Source organism: Macaca mulatta, chromosome X (assembly GCF_049350105.2).
Source record: "Macaca mulatta isolate MMU2019108-1 chromosome X, T2T-MMU8v2.0, whole genome shotgun sequence".
Lineage (NCBI taxonomy): Eukaryota > Metazoa > Chordata > Mammalia > Primates > Cercopithecidae > Macaca > Macaca mulatta.
The window spans coordinates 107,687,148-107,703,892 of NC_133426.1; the positions used below are offsets into that span (position 1 = coordinate 107,687,148).

At 40.7% G+C, this 16,745-nt stretch overlaps 1 protein-coding gene across 3 annotated transcripts in view; it reads right to left on the reverse strand.

Annotated features, from left to right (window-relative positions):
* LOC144338705 (embryonic stem cell-related gene protein-like) overlaps positions 1-16,710 on the reverse strand; it is a 34,571-nt gene extending 17,861 nt beyond the window's left edge. The window contains exons 1-3 of one of the 3 annotated variants that reach the window (XM_077989179.1): positions 16,269-16,710; positions 13,494-13,676; positions 12,452-12,643 (exon numbers count right to left, since the gene is read on the reverse strand). In XM_077989179.1, the coding sequence (XP_077845305.1) occupies positions 12,452-12,581 (130 nt within the window). In that variant the 5' untranslated portion in view covers positions 12,582-12,643; positions 13,494-13,676; positions 16,269-16,710. Of the gene's footprint in view, positions 1-12,451; positions 12,724-13,493; positions 13,677-16,268 lie in introns of those variants that run through there. The other 2 variants (XM_077989180.1, XM_077989181.1) reach the window with 2 other exon arrangements.
* Positions 16,711-16,745: the final 35 nt, after the last annotated feature.

The following is a 16,745-nucleotide window of genomic DNA, read 5'->3' on the forward strand; positions in this document are numbered from 1 at the left end:
TTGCTATTGCAGATTTATTTTCAATATTCTATGCCTGTAAACCATGGAGTTTTCCCCATTTGTAAAAAGACATTGTAGATAATTGAATGTTTGATTTTAGAAAGGTCATTGGTTTCTTGTTACACATTTTGTTAGTCTGGTTTTTTTGCTTATCGGGTTCAATATTGTTCTTGGATTGCCGGGCACGGTGGCTCATGCCTGTAATCCCAGAACTTTGGGAGGCCGAGGCGGGTGGATCACGAGGTCAGGAGATCAAGACCATCCTGGCCAACACGGTGAAACCCCGTCTCTACTAAAAAATACAAAAAATTAGCCAGGCGGGCGAGGTGGCGGTGTCTGTAGTTCCAGCTACTCGGGAGGCTGAGGCAGGAGAATGGCGTGAACCCGGGAGGCGGAGCTTGCAGTGAACCGAGATCGCGCCACTGCACTCCAGCCTGGGTAGCAGAGCAAGATTCCTCTCAAAAAAAAAAAAAATGTTCTTGGAAATAGTTGATGCTATGTTATGTATAACTTTTCTAATAAAAGTTGTGTTATAAGCTGTTAAAAAAAATTACAGTATTACAGACTGGCTACACAATAACTTTATAGGAAGTCTGAAAAATACTCAAAGTTCTATAGCAACCAAGCAAACACCTAATCAAGAAAAAGACACAGTCAAAACGCTAAGAAATTTTGTAACATTTTTACTTGCCTGTACCCTATCCTTCCCTCCTGGCACACCTGGGGAAGCAGCAGCCCTGCTGCCAATTCCCTCCTTAGAACCCCAGAGCGAGGAGAGTGGACTTTATTTGCAACATTCTAACCTGTCAAGGGGCTGCCTGAGGTACTGGTCTCTGTTTTACCTAATTCGGAGGTCAGACAGGGAAAAGCAGCATGGCTGGATACTCAGGTTCAGAAAAAGCCACAGGAAATGGTGAGCACTACTCATGAACACTGCAGGCGGCCTACAACTCACAGATACCTGGAGCAAGAGGTCAGAGGTAGAGGAACACAATAGAACATCTAAGTCCACCCTCAGAGAAGCAGGGGTGAGACTCTTTAGGAAACTGAGACATTTGTAAGCAGTCATGCATTCAAGGGAACTGGAAAACAACAACAACAACAGATACCCAGGCCAAGGCAAAATGCATAGCCAGAAAAGGCCTAAGAAGACCTTAAGACCTCACATGGGGCTGATCCCAAGCTGACAGCGTGCCCTGCTAATGAGTGAAGGTCTTCCCTGGCACAGAACCTACTTGTAATGACTAGCAGAGGTGGCTGTTTTTTTGAATGACCAATTTTTAAAAAGAACAAAAAAATAACAAACCATGCAAAGAAACAGGAAAATATGGCCCATTCAAAGGAAGAAAATAAACTGTCGGAAACTGTCCCTGAAGAAACACAAGCATCAGAAGTACTAGACAAAGACAAAATGTCTTAAATATGCTCAAAGAGCTAAATGAAAACTCAAAGAACTAAAGGAAATCGGAAAAACAATACATAAACAAAAGAGAATATTAACAAAGAGAAACTATAAAAAGGAACCAAACAGAAATTCTGGAGCTGAAAATACAGTATCTGAATTGAAAAACTCCTAGAGGGATTCAACAGTAGATTCAAACAGGAAGAAGAAAGAATCAGTGAACTTGAAGATAAGTCCTTTGAAATTATTTAATCTGAAGACCTAATAATAATAATAATAATTAAGAAAAGTGGACAGAGACTAAGAGACCTATGGGATACCATCAGGCTGACCAATATATGCATTACAGAAGTCTCAGATGGTGAACGGATAAAGAAAGGAGCAGAGGAACTATCTGAAAAAATAATGGCTGAAAACTTCCCAAATTTGAGGAAAGGCATTGATTCACAAATCCAAAAATCTTGATGACCTCCAGGTAGGATAAACCCAAAGCAGTACATACCAAGACACATTATATTCTAACAAAAGCCAAAGACATGGAACACTGCAGGGGGACTACAGACTCACAGAAACCGGGGGCAAGAGATCAGAGGTAAAGGAATACAATACAAAGTCTAAGGCCCCCTCAAGAATCTTGAAAGCAGCAAGAGAAAAGTAACTCATCATGTCCAATGGATCTTCACTAAGATTATCAATGGATTTCTCAGCAAAAACCTTGAAGGCCAGAAGGAATTAGATACCATATTTAAAGGAAATTTTTTAATTGTTATTTTATTTTTCCATAAGTTATTGGAGTTCAAGTGGTATTTGGTTACATGAGTAAGTTCTTTAATGGTGATTTGTGAGATTTTGGTGACCTGTCACCGAAGCAGTATACACTGCACTATATTTATAGTCTTTCATCCCTCACCCACCTCCACTCTTCCCCCCAAGTCCCCAAAGTCCATTGTATCATTCTTATGCTTTTGCATCCTCATAGCTTCGCTCCCACGTATCAGTGAGAACATATGATGTTTGGTTTTCCATTCCTGAGTTACTTCACTTAGAATAATACTCTCCAATCTCATCCAGGTCACTGCAAATGCTGCTAATTCATCCCTTTTTATGGCTGCATAGTATTCCATTGTATATATATACCACAGTTTCTTTATCCACTTGTTGATTGCTGGGCATTTCGGTTGGTTCCATGATTTTGCAATTGTGAATTGTGCTGCTATAAACATACATATGCAAGTTATCTTTTTTGAATAATGACTTCTTTTCCTCTGGGTAGATACCCAGTAGTGGGATTGCTGGATCAAAGGGTAGTTCTACTTTTAGTTCTTTAAGGAATCTCTACACTATTTTCCATAGTGCCTGTAGTAGTTTACTTTCCACCAGCAGTGCAGAAGTTTTCTCTGTTTACCACATCCACACCGACATCTACTGTTTTTTCATTATGGCCATTCTTGCAGGAGTAAGGAGGTATTGCATTGTGGTTTTGATTTGCATTTCCCTGATCATTAGTGATGTTGAGCATTTTTTCATATGTTTGTTGGCCATCTGTATATCTTCTTTTGAGAATTTTCTATTCATCTCCTTAGTCCACTTTTTTATGGGATTGTGTGTGTTTTTTTCTTATTGATTTGTTTCAGTTTGTTGTAGATTCTGGATATTAGCCCTTTGTCACATGTATAGATTGTGAAGCTTTTCTCCCACTCCGTGGGTTGTCTGTTTACTCTGCTGACTGGGCCTTTTCTGTGCAAAAGCTCTTTAGTTTAATTAGGTCCCAGCTATTTATCTTTTTATTGCATTTGCTTTTGGGTTCTTGGTCATGAAATCCTTGCCGAAGCCAATGTCTAGAAGGGTTTTTCCAATGCTATCTTCTAGACTTTTCATAGTTTCAGGTCTTAGGTTTAAGTCCTTAATCCACCTTGAGTTGATTTTTGTATAAGGTGAGAGATGAAGATCCAGTGTCATTCTCCTACATGGGGCTAGCCAATTACCCCAGCACCATTTGTTGAAAAAGGTGTCCTTTTCCCACTTTATGTTTTTGTTTGCTTTGTTGAAGATCAGTTGGCTCTAAGTATTTGGGTTTATTTCTGGGTTCTCTATTCTGCTCCACTGGTCTACATGCCTATTTTTATACCAGTACCACACTGTTTTGGTGACTATGGCCTTATAGTATAGTTTGAAATCAGCTAGTGTGATGCCTCCACATTTGTCCTTTTTGCTTAGTCTTGCTTTGGTGATGTGGGCTCTTTTTTGGTTCCATATGATTTTGGGAATTGTTTTTTCTAATTCTGTGAAGAATGATGGTGGTATTCTGATGGACAGTGCATTGAATTTGTAGATGGCTTTTGGCAGTATGGTCATTTTCACAATATTAATTCTATCCATCCATGAGCATGGGAGGTGTTTCCATTTGTTTGTGTCATATATGATTTCTTACAGCAGTGTTTGTAGTTTTCCTTGTAGCGGTCTTTTGACTCATTGGTTAGGTATATTCCTAAGTGGGTTTTTTTTGTGTGTGTGTGACTATTGTAAAAGGGGTTGAGTTCTTGATTTGATTCTCTGCTTGGTCGCTGTTGGTGTATAGAAGAGCTACTTATTTGTGTACATTAACTTTGTATGCAGAAATTTTGCTGAATTCTTTTATCAGTTCTAGGAGCTTTCTGGAGGAGTCTTTAGGGTTTTCAAGGTAAATGATTGTTATATATAAAGTTTTGGTGCCGCAAAAGAAACAGCACTCGAATATAAAATTTTCTTTTTAATTCTCAGCAAGTCTAGTTACTTCTATATAGAAGGGTGCGCCCCTACAGATGGAACAATGGTGAGTGCACACTTGGACAAGGGAGGGGAAGGGGTTCTTATCCCTGATGCATGTGGCCCCTGCTGCTGTGTTTTTCCCCTATTGGCTAGGGTTAGACCACACACGCTAAACTGATTCCGATTGGCTAAAAAGAATGACGGGGTGAGTGCTTTGGAGGGAGTCAGGGCAGAGCAGGTAGCAGGTAATTGGAATGAGTTAGGGTGGAGCAGGTGATTGGAATGTAGGGTGGAGCAGGTGATCAGAATGAGTCAGGGTGGAGTAGGTAATCCAAAAAGGTTGCTTTACAAGGAAGTTAAGTTTAAAGTAGAAGGCAAAGAATTGAACATACATATTAATTCTTTGAAAAGAAATTTAGAACTCATATCTAACATGATCATATCATCAGCAAACAGTGACAGTTTGACTTCCTCTTTACCAATTTGGATGCCCTTTATTTCTTTCTCTTGTCTTATTGCTTTGGCAGTACTATGTTGAAGAGGAGTGGTGACAGTGGGCATCTTTGTCTCGTTCTAGTTCTCAGAGGGAATGGTTTCAACTTTTCCCCATTCAGTATTATGTTGGCTGTGGGTCTGTCATAGATGGATTTTATTACATTAAGGTATGTCCCTTGTATGCCGATTTTACTGAGCATTTTAATCATATAGGAATGCTGGGTTTTGTCAAATGCTTTTTCTGCATGTATTGTGATTATCATGTGATTTTTATTTTTAATTCTGTTTATGTGGTGTATCACATTTATTGACTTGTGTATGTAAAACCATCCCTACATCCCTGGTACAAAACTTACTTGATCATGGTGGACTATCTTTTTGATATGTTATTAGAACTGGTTAGCTAGTATTTTGTTGAGGATTTTAGCATCCGTGTTCATCAAAAATATTGGTCTGTAATTGTCTTTTTTGGTTATGCCCTTTGCTGGTTTTGGTATTAGGATGATGCTGGCTTCATAGAATGAATTTGGGCGGGTTCCTTCTTTCTCTGTCTTGTAAAATAGTGTCAAAAGGATTGATACCAATTCTTTGAATGTCTGCTAGAAGTCTGCTGTGAATTAGTCTGGTCCTGGACTTTTTTTGTTGGTAATTTTCTCAATTACCATTTCAATCTCACTGCTTGTTGTGGGTCTGTTCAGGGTATCTAATCCTTCCTGATTTAAACTAGAAGGGTTGTATTTTCCAGGAATTTATCCATCTCTTCTAGGTTTTCTAGTTTATGTGCATAAAGGTATTCATAGTAGCCTTGAATGACCTTTTGTATTTCTGTGGTGTCAGTTGTAATACTTCCCGTTTCATTTCTTACTGAGCTTATTTGGATTTTCTCTCTTCTTTACTTGGTTAATCTTGCTAATGGTCTATCAATTTTATTTATCTTTCAAAGAACCAGCTTTTTCATTTCATTTACCTTTTGTATTTTTGTTTGTTTCAATTTCACTTAGTTCTGCTCTGATTTTGGTTATTTCCTTTCTTCTGCTGGGTTTGGGTTTGGTTTGTTCTTGTTTCTCTAGTTCCTTGAGGTATGACCTTAGATTGTCTGTTTGTGCTTTCTCAGACTTTCTGATGCAGGCGTTTAGGGTTCTGAACTTTCCTCTTAGCACTGCCTTTGCTGAATCCCAGAGGTTTTGATAGTTGTGACATTATTTTCATTCAGTTTGAAGAATTTTTTTTAATTTCCATCTTGATTTCATTTTTGACCCAATGCTCATTCAGGACCAGGTTATTTAATTTCCATGTATTTGCATGGTTTTGAAGGTTCTCTTTGAAGTTGATTTCCAGTTTTATTCCATTGTGGTCTGAGAGAGTGCTTATATAATTTCAATTTTCTTAAATTTATTGAAGCTCATTTTATGACCTATCATATAGTCTATCCTGGAGAAAGTTCCATGCGCTGTCGAATAGAACGTTTTATCATGCAGTTGTTGGATGAAATGTTCTATATATATCTGTTAAGTCCAATTGTTTTAACATATAGTTTAAATCCATTCTTTCTTTGTTGACGTTCTGTCTCGATGACCTGTCTAGGGCTGTCAGTGGAGTATTGAAGTCCCCCACGATTACTGTGTTGCTATCTATCTCATTTCTCAGGTCTATTAGTAACTGTTTTATTAATTTGGGAGTTCCAGTGTTAGGTGCCTATATGTTTAGGATTATGATATTTTCCTGTTGGAAAGGCCTTTTACCATTACATACTATCCCTCTTTGTCTCTGTTGTTGCTTTAAAGTTTGTTTTGTCTAAGAATAGCTACTCCTGCTCATTTTTGGTGTCCATTCGCATGAAATGCCTTTTTCTGCCCCTTTACTTTAAGTTTATGTGAGTCCTTATGTGTTAGGTGAGTCTCCTGAAGGCAGCATATAGCTGTTTGGTGAGTTCTTACTCATTCTGCAGTTCTGTATCTTTTAAGTGGAGCATTTAGACCATTTATATTCAAATGTTAGTATTGAAATGTGAGGTATTGTTGCTTTCATCATGCTCTTTGTTGCCTGTGTACTTTGGTTTTTGTTGTTTTTGCTTTTTAACTTACATTTTTGTTTTATAGGTCCTCTATGATTTATGCTTTAAAGAAGTTCTGTTTTTATGTGTTTCCAGGATTTGTTTCAAGATTTAGAGATCCTTTTAGCAGTTCTTGTAGTGATGGTTTCATAATGGTGAATTCTCTCAGCATTTGTTTGTCTGAAAATGACTTTATCTTTCCTTCATATATGACACTTAGTTTCTCTGGATACAAAATTCTTGGCTCATAATTGTTTTGTTTGAGGAGGCTGAAGATAGGTCCCCAATCCCTTCTTGCTTGTAGGGTTTCTGCTGAGAAAACTGCTGCTAATCTGATAGGCTTTCCTTTATAGGTTACCTGGTGCTTCTGTCTCACAGCTCTTAAGATTCTTTCCTTGGTCTTAAGTTTGGATAACCTGATGACAAAGTGCCTAGGCGAACATCTTTTTGCAATGAATCTCCCAGGTGTTCTTTGTGCTTCTTGCATTTGGACATCTAGGTCTCTCGCAAGGCCAGGAAAGTTTTCCTCGATTATTCCCCCAGATATGTTTTCCAGGCTTTTAGAATTCTCTTCTTCCTTAGGTACACTGATTATTCTTAAGTTTGGTTGTTTAACATAATCCCAGATTTCTTGGAGGTTTTGTTCATATTTCCTTATTCTTTTTTCTTTGTCTTTGCTGGATTCGGTTAATTCATAGACCTCATCTTCAAGCTCTGAATTTCTTTCTTCTACTTGTTCAATTCTATTGCTGAAACTTTCCAGAGAATTTCACATTTCTAAAAGTGTGTCCAAAGTTTCCTGAGTTTTTTATTGTGATTTAAGCTATCTATTTCCATGAATATTTCTCCCTTCACTTCTTGTATCATTTTTTGAACTTCCTTGTATTGGGCTTTGCCTTTCTCTGGTCCCTCCCTGTTTAGCTTAGTAACTAACCTCCTGAATTCTTTTTCAGGTAAACCAGGTATTTTGTCTTGGTTTGGATGCATTGCTGGTGTAGTGTGCTTTTTGGGGAGTATAGAAGAGCCTTGTTTTGTCATATTATCAGGGTTGGTTTTCTGGTTCCTTCTCATTTGGGTAGGCTCTGTCAGAGGGAAGGTCTAGGGCTGAAGGCTATTGTTCAGATTCTTTTGTCCCACGGGGTGTTCCTTTGATGTAGTACTCTCCCCCTTTTCCTATGGATGTGGCTTCCTGTGAGCTGAACTGCAGTGATTATTGTCTTTCCTCTGGGTCTAGCCACCCAACTAGTCTACCTGGCTCAAGGCTAGTACGGGGGGTTTCTGCACAGAGTCCTGTGATGTGAACTATGGGTATCTCAGCTGTAGATACCAGCACCTGTTCCAGTGGAGGTGGCGGAGGGTGCAATGGACTCCTTGAAGGTCTTTAGCTTTGGTAATTTAATGCTCTATTTTTGTGCTGGTTGGTCTCCTGCCAGGAGGTGTTGCTTTCCAGAAAGCATCAGCTTTAGTAGCGTGGAGAGGGGGTGGTGTATGGGGCCCTAGAACTCCCAAGATTATATGCCCTTTGTCTTCCACTACCAGGGTGGATAGGGAAGGACCATCAGATGGGGGAGGGACTGGGCATGTCTGAACTCAGACTCTCCTTGGGTGGGTCTTGCTGAGGCTGCTGTGGAGGATGGGGGTGAGATTCCCAGGTCACTGGAGTTGTGTACCTAGGAGGATTATGGCTGTCTCTGCTGAGTCATGCAGGTTGTCAGGGAAGTGGGGGAAAGCCAGCAGTCACAGGCCTCACCCACCTCCCACACAAACTGAAGGGCAGGTCTCATTCCCACCGTGTCCTGACCAACAGCCCCGAGTCTGTTTCCAGGCATAGAGTGAGACGGGACTGAAAACTTGCTCAAGGTTATCCACCTCCCAGCTGAGAGAGAAAAGGGCTTTAATTCTTCTCCCTGCCTGTGAAATGTGCATGCCCAATTCACTCCCTCTGCTGAGTTCCGGCCAGGAGGCTTCTGGCCACATTCAAATTGTTACAAAGTTCAGCTACAGAATTCCTTCTCCCTGTGGAGTTTCGCCCCCTGCTCCTCTGGCCACCCTCCGGATGGATCCCTGTGGTGCCAGGCAGGAATGGGGTGCCTGGGTCCCAGCAAGCTCCCGGGTCCTTTCTGTTGCTTCCTCTACCTCTGTATTTCACTCGGCTCTCTAACTTGACTCAGCTCCAGGTAAAGCTGGAAAGTTCTGCAAACAGACCTTCAGCCTCTCCAGTGAGGGTGTGTCTTCAGGAGAGGAGGGTCTACCTTTCCCATTTCCGCAGTTGGGAAACTCATAGTATTTGGGGTGTCTTCCCTGTCCTGCAGGAGTACTCTGCTTCTTTCAGAGGGTCTGTGGGTCCTCTTGGGATTGCTGGTTTGTTCCTACAGTCAATCTGGAGCTAAAATTCACAATGCAAGCCTCCGCATGCTGCTCTGTCCAGAGCTGCAATCAAGTCCTGCCTCCTGTCTGCAATGATCCTAAAGGAATTTTTTTTTTTTAATGTCAACATATAATTCTACATCTTGCAAAACTGACCTTCAGAAATGAGGGACAAATTAAGATATTCTCAGATAAATAATACTCAACACTGCATGGGAACTTTTAGCCAGAACAATTAGGCAAAAGACAGAAACAAAAGGCATCCAAATTGGAAAGGAAGAAGTAATATTTTCTCTGTTTGCAGAGGATATGATCTTACAGGTAGAACACTGTAAATATTTCCCCCAAAAAACTGTTAGAACTAGTAAATAAATTCAGCAAAGTTGCAGAATACAAAATCAACACACAAAAATGAGTTATGGGCCGGGCGCGGTGGCTCAAGCCTGTAATCCCAGCACTTTGGGAGGCCGAGACGGGCGGATCACGAGGTCAGGAGATCGAGACCATCCTGGCTAACACGGTGAAACCCCGTCTCTACTAAAAAATACAAAAAAAAAAAACTAGCCGGGCGAGGTGGCGGGCGCCTGTAGTCCCAGCTACTCGGGAGGCTGAGGCAGGAGAATGGCGTGAACCCGGGAGGCGGAGCTTGCAGTGAGCTGAGATCCGGCCACTGCACTCCAGCCTGGGCGACAGAGCAAGACTCCGTGTCAAAAAAAAAAAAAAAAAAAACAAAAATGAGTTATGTATCTATATTGACATTAAACAATCTGAAGAGGAAATTAAGAAAACAATTCCATTTACAGTAGCATCGAAAAGAATAATATTCTTAGAAAAAAACCAAAGAGGTGAAAGACTTGTACACAGAAAACTACAAAATGTTGCTGAAAGAAGCTAAAGAAAACACAAATAGATGGAAAGACATCCCATATTAATGAGTTGGAAGACTTAAAATTGTTAAGATGTGAATACTACCCAAAGTGATCTACAAATTCAATGCAATCCCTATGATTAAATAAAATCTCAATTATATTTTTGCAGAAATAGAAAAATTAACCTAAAATTCATATGGAAATTCAAGGAATCACAAAGAACCAAAACAATTTTGAAAAAAAAATTTAAAAATAACTTGGTGGTCTCTCACTTCCTGATTTCAAAACTACAAGCTACAGTAATCAAAACCATGTGGCATAAAGACAGACATATAGACTAATGGAATAATAAAGATTCTGGAAGTAAACCCTCACATATATGGTCAAATAATTCTCAGAAAGGGTGCCAAGATCATCCAATGGGGAAAAGAAAGTCTTTTCAACAAATGGTGCTGGGAAAACTGCATGTCCACATAGAAAAACATGAAGTTGAACCCTTACCTTGCACCATGCAAAAATTAACTCAAATTCAAATTAGATCAAAGACCTAAATATAAGAGCTAAAACTATAAAACTCTTAGAAGAAAACATAGGGGGAAAAGTTTCATAACAAGATTTAGCAAAGATTTCTTGTATCTGATACCAAAAGTACAGGCAACAATTTAAACATATATGAGTTGGACTCCATCAAAATTAAAAACTTTTGTATATCAAAGGACACTATCAGCGGAGTGAAAAGGCAACCCACAGAATGGGAGAAAATATTTTCAAATCATATATGTGATAAGCAACTAATATCCAGAATATATAAGGAACTGCTATGACTCAACAACAACAAAAAAAACCAACCTGATTTAAAAATGGGCAAAGAACTTGAACTTCAAAGAAGTTATACAAATGACCAGTAAACATATGAAAAGATGTACAACATCACTAACCATTAGAGAAATACAAATCAAAACCACAATGAAATATCATTTCACACCCCTTAGGATGGCTATTATAAAAAACAGAAAATAACAAATGTTGGCAAGGAGATGGAGAAATGGGAACTCTTGTGCATTGCTGTAGGAATGTAAAATGGTGCAACCACTGTCAAAAAGAGTATGACAGTTTCTCAACAAACCAAACATAGAATTACCATGTATATTATTCAGGATTCTCCACAGAGACAGAACTAATAGGCTATCTAGAGAGAGAAAGATACAAGAGGGGATTTATTAAGGGAATTGGTTCATGTGATTATGGAGGCTGATAAGTCCCACAACAGGCTTTCTGCAAATTGGAGACCTTGGAATGCCAGTAGCATGGCCCCATTCAAGTCTGAAGGCATGAGAACCCAGGGGGCTGCTGGAGTCCAAAGGATAAAGAGCCTGGAGTGCTGATGTCTAAGGGCAAGAGAAGAGTGTATCCCACCTTCAAGAGTGAGAAAGATCTTTCTGCTATTTCTGTTCTATCCTGGCTCCCAGCTGATTAGATGGTGCCTGCCCACATTGAGGGCAAATCTTCCCCACTTAGTCCACTCACACTCACATGCCAATATTCTCTGGAAACACACTCACAGAAACACCAAAAAAATAATGCTTCACCTGTTCTCTAGTTATTCCTTAGTCCAGATGAGTTGACACCTAAAACTAATCATCACACCATGGGACTAGCAATTTCACTTCTGGGCACAAAAGAACTGAAAGCAGGGACTCAAAGAGATACTTGTATACCCATGTTCATAGCAGTATGATTCACAATAGCCAAAAGGTGAAAGCAACCCAAGTGTCCATTAATAGATGAATAAACAAAATGTGGTGTATTTATATATAATATATATACAATAAAATATTCAGTCTTAAAAAGAAATTCTGACACATACTACAACTTAGATGAACCTTAAAGACATTATGCTAAATGAAATAAGCCAACCACAGAAGGACAAATATTGTATGATTCTACTTATATGATGTACCTAGAGTAGTCAAATTCATAGAGACAGAAAGTAGAACAGTGGTTGTTAGGGGCTGGGAGGAGGGGATGGGCAGTTAGCATTTAATGGGTATGGAGTTTCATTTTGGGAAAATAAAAAATTTCTGGAAATGGATGGTGGAGACTGGCACACAACAATATGAATATACTTAATGACCCTGAACTGTACACTTAAAAATGGCTAAAATGGTAAATTTTAAGTTATACATATTTTACTACAAAAAAAGGTAACATACTAAAATGATCTCATAGGTTTTATGAGAATCAAATGAGATCCACGTAGAAAAGCCTTGTAATCTATACAGCCCTTCGCAAATGTTAGTTCTTAGTCATTATCACTCCATTTTCCCCAATCTGATACCATTATCCACACGCTTTACCCAGCCACACTTGCCCAACAGCACACTGTTTGAGTTTGAGTGCTAGCTGGTGAATACTCACCTTCATTTTGCTAAACCCTGGATGCCATATGCTAGCCAACAATATCCTACTGTTCTGGTTCTTAAACAAAACAAAAACTCAAAGACTTCCTCCTCTTACCTAGTTTTTCCCAATGATTGGCTTTGAAGCAGTCCTTATTCAGTAATAAGAGCTCATCATGCCATGGCCAAGAATAGAGCATATCTTCCTCCAATTCAGTTGAACTCCCTGGCCTTCTACCAAACAACATATCTCATAACACATCCTTTGAGCAGGTGAACAACTCTGAACCTTCTTTGAAGGAACAGGATTCTGGGGAAGGAATAAAAGAAATGTACGCAGTGTGTATTGAGAATACAATCTATTAGCTAAGAAATAAAAAATGAAAATGCTAAAACATGACCAGTTTTGACGGACTAGACAACTCTCTGTAGAGCAGCCACAGGGCTGAACCCTCAAATATTCCCAGAAAGTATAGACATTGCTGTAGAACCAGCCTGATAATGCAGCAGTACAGAACTTAATGATATTTCTTTCTGGAAAGCAGACCAATTGATATCTTCATCCTGATATTGATCAGGATCCATGTCAGCATTCAGGTGCTCTCTGGCTACAAGTTTCCTTAGCTCTTGCAGGTGCTGCTCACTGAAGATTTCTCTTATCACAGGTAATGCTACCAGTCTCATCTGGCACCTTTTTCATGCAATGACAACTATCCAGGAGTTGCTGCCTTTCCAGATATCACCTGTGAGACCAATGAAGGATTTTATTCCATGACTCTTTGAAGAGGTTTAAACATGGATCAAACACAAAGTAGTATCTACCCCAGCCTTAGAAATTTAACCTTTTATGACTGGGAGAAAGAACTCAAGTCTCTGTGCCTTCACAGTCTTGAATATCTTTGCTTGTTTCACTTACATTTACCTCACTCAAGATTCTTAGTGTCATCGACATGACTGGTTAAGAAGTCAGGACTTTTCAACAAAGTTTTCTGCCAGTGCCCCACAAATCATGACTGTGATCTCCCAGATTCTTTGATTCTCCACTAGGTTCCCTTTCTCTTCCATTCAAAGCCCCAAATAACATTTATCCTATATATTTTGTCCCGTTTTTTGTAAATATGCTTCTTTGCTTGTGTTCTCCCTACATTTTCATACCATACCTATATCGTTAATTGAGGCTCAGTCATAACATCAACAACAGCATGAAACATCCCACCTTCTGTCTTCATTTTGCTATGAACTGGAGGCAAAGGAAATGCTGTCACTCAGGGAGGATATCAATGAAGGGAAAGACTCTCACAGACTGAGGCAGGAGTCACTAGCACAGAGTGTATAAGTAAAATCTAAAGATAAAAAAGAAAGCACTTGGGATACATCCCTTGCACACATCTCCTCTTTTATAACCAGCAGAGTGAAGTTGGTTGCTGAAGTCATAGAACCAATAGTCTGTTTTTCACAGATGGCTGATGATAGCAGAACAAGCCCTGGCTAAGTCCCCCACCCTTTTCTTGAGTAGTTCATTGTTATGAGCCACGGACCCACAATCACCAGGTCACATGTTCTATACTCTTTCCCAGAAACAGTGACGAAATATGCTGAGCCATCCACATTTCCTCAGTTATATTGAGAGGCAGGCGATGTAACAATTAAGCAGTCTCTGAAGCCAGAGCAACCTGAGCTCAAACCATGCCTTAGCTTGCTTGTTGTGGGACCTAGGGAAAGTTACTGAAACTTCTTTAGAGATGTTTATCAATAAAATGGGTATAGTTGACTGGCTTCAAGATTTCTTGACCACTTGATGTATTTGCCCTGCATAATTCCTAAGACTGTGATTATAATGGATTTTACTCTCATGATTAGGTTTTTACATAGCACAGCTGACTTTAATACAGGGAGATTATTTGGCTAGACCTTGCCTAAACACAAGAGCCATTTAAAAGCAGAGTTCTCCCCAGCTGGTCAAAAGAATCTCTGGTCAGAGATTCACAGCATAAGGTTTCAATGTAGAAACCCACATGTAAGGACCAAAAAGAAGCCCCTAGGAGCTAAGAGCTACAGCCCTCCAGTCAACAGCCAGCAAAGAAAAAAGGACCTCGGTCCTACAACCACAACCAACCAAATTCTGCCAACAAGAAAAATGAGCTTGGAAGCTGATTCTTCCCCCAAAGATTCCGGATAAGAGTCCAACACCTTGATTTCAGCCTTGTGAGATCCTAATCAAAGAACCCACTCGTGTCCACCCAAACTTCTGACCTACAGAACTGTGAGCTAATAAATGAGTGTTGCTGTAAGCCACTAAGTTTGTGGAAATTTGTTACACAGCAATGGAAAACCAATACAATGAGGACAGAGCAAGTGCTTAATAAATGTTAGCTTTTACTACTACTAACTCATTGGGATCAGCTACCCAGTTACAGGAAGACTGAAGCACAAATTATTTATGCAAGGCTGGCAGTGCCTTCAGCTGAAGGCAGTGCCTTCAGATCCAGGGTCCATTTGGTCTAATATGGCTGATATTAAGTGTTTCTCAAGGGGAGAGACATTATTGGCATTCAATGAGGGAAAGGGTTCATCGTGTAGAACTGCCTGGGACATGGCAGTCCATTTATCATCTCTGGCTTCTCTTCCCCTAGTAGTAGTCATTGCAACAACTGAAAATGCCCCTGTACATTTCCAAACATGCTCCTCCACAAGGGTTGAGAACTTCGAGAACTACTTTAAGGTAAATTTCATAAGAAAGCATGCGTGTTTTAAATGCTGCCATAAAGCTACCTCAATAACTACAATACTACTCAAATTACCTGACCCTAAGAATCACCAGTGGCACTTGTTTAAATATAACGATTCCCAAGTTCTTTCCCTAGAGTCCCATTCCATAGGGCTGGGGTGGAGCCCCAGGAATCTATACTCTTACTTAAAGACCCCAGGTGAATCTTTTGTTTATGTAAGTTTGCCAAACACTGAGTTAGAAATATACTCAGCCGTACATGCATTTAGCAAAAGTTCACCACAACGGAACAATGACACACACCAAAACTCTTTGAAACTGTGCCTTTTACAGAGCTGTAAATCTCGTTTTGGACTATTCCATTACACAAGGTGTCCTCTTGGTCACGCAATGATTGCAAATGGGACTCCAGAGTCATGGAAAATGAGAATACTCTTCTCAAACGTTCCATCTTTACCAGAAATTCTTTAAGTGATATGTTCCATGGTGTAAACTAGCACTTATTAATTTTTTCTAAATATTTATCATATTTCATATACTTTTATTTTGGAGACGGAGTTTCACTCTTGTTGCCCAGGCTGGAGTGCAATGGCGGATCTCGGATCACCACAACCTCCACCCCCCGGGTTCAAGCGATTCTCTGGCCTCAGCCTCCTGAGCAGCTGGGATTACAGGCGTGTGCCACCACGCCCGGCTAATTTTGTATTTTTAGTAGAAAAGGGTTTCTCCATGTTGGTCAGGCTGGTCTCGAACCCCCGACCTCAGGTGATCTGCCCGCCTTGGCCTCCCAAAAGGCTGGGATTACAGGCGTGAGCCACCGCACCCGGTCCGTATACTTTTAATACATGTGGAATTAATAAAAACGTCCGTGCCTCCAATTCCGTGGCTATTTTACTGTCTTCCCTTTTCGGACAAGTCCCTCAAAGGTAGCGCTCTTGGCTCCTTCTTTTGCTTCTCCCCTAACCCTGTCCTCCTGAGGTGCCCTCTGGATTTCCTCCAACCCCGGCAGGGTCTGCCTTTTCGGGCTGATACAACGACCTGCCCTGCATGCCACATCACAGGAGCGTGGGCACCAAAGTGTGGAAAAACTAATGAATGACGTTTTCTGTTTCCTGCCTGCCAGAATCCCCAGCCGCACCGCCCCACCACGAACCACATGGAACCCACGGACTACACCAGGACAGAAAGAGGTCTGTTTTCCCTTTACCTCTCCCATTTCTTCAACTATGCTTCTCTCGGCTAGCATACCCTTTCCTCATCTCACTCCATACACGCACAGCTTTAGCAAATTAATATGCACGCTGCTGGGACGCGCCCAAGCATTTCCCTCCCTTGATAGGGCGGAACTAAAATGCAAGCGCCACAGTTGTCAGCAAAAGACTTCCCTGTTACCATGGTAAAGCCGCTGCGCCATCTTTATTGTGGTTAACGAGTACTTGCATCAACCTAAGAGAAAATAAGAAGGAAGTCTGCAGGCTGAAACCCTTCAAATTAGCCTGGACTCGCCTGCATCTGGCTCGGAACAGAGTTAATCTCAGGGGTGGGGGTTGAGTCCTCCGGTGGACGCAACTCGCGCCTGCGGCTAACAGAAGGTCGCCAGGGGAGGGGCTCTGCGTCCGTTCCACCCAGGCACTTCCGGCTCACGCGCCGTACGGAAGCGTGCTCAGCGCTGGGCTTGTGCTCC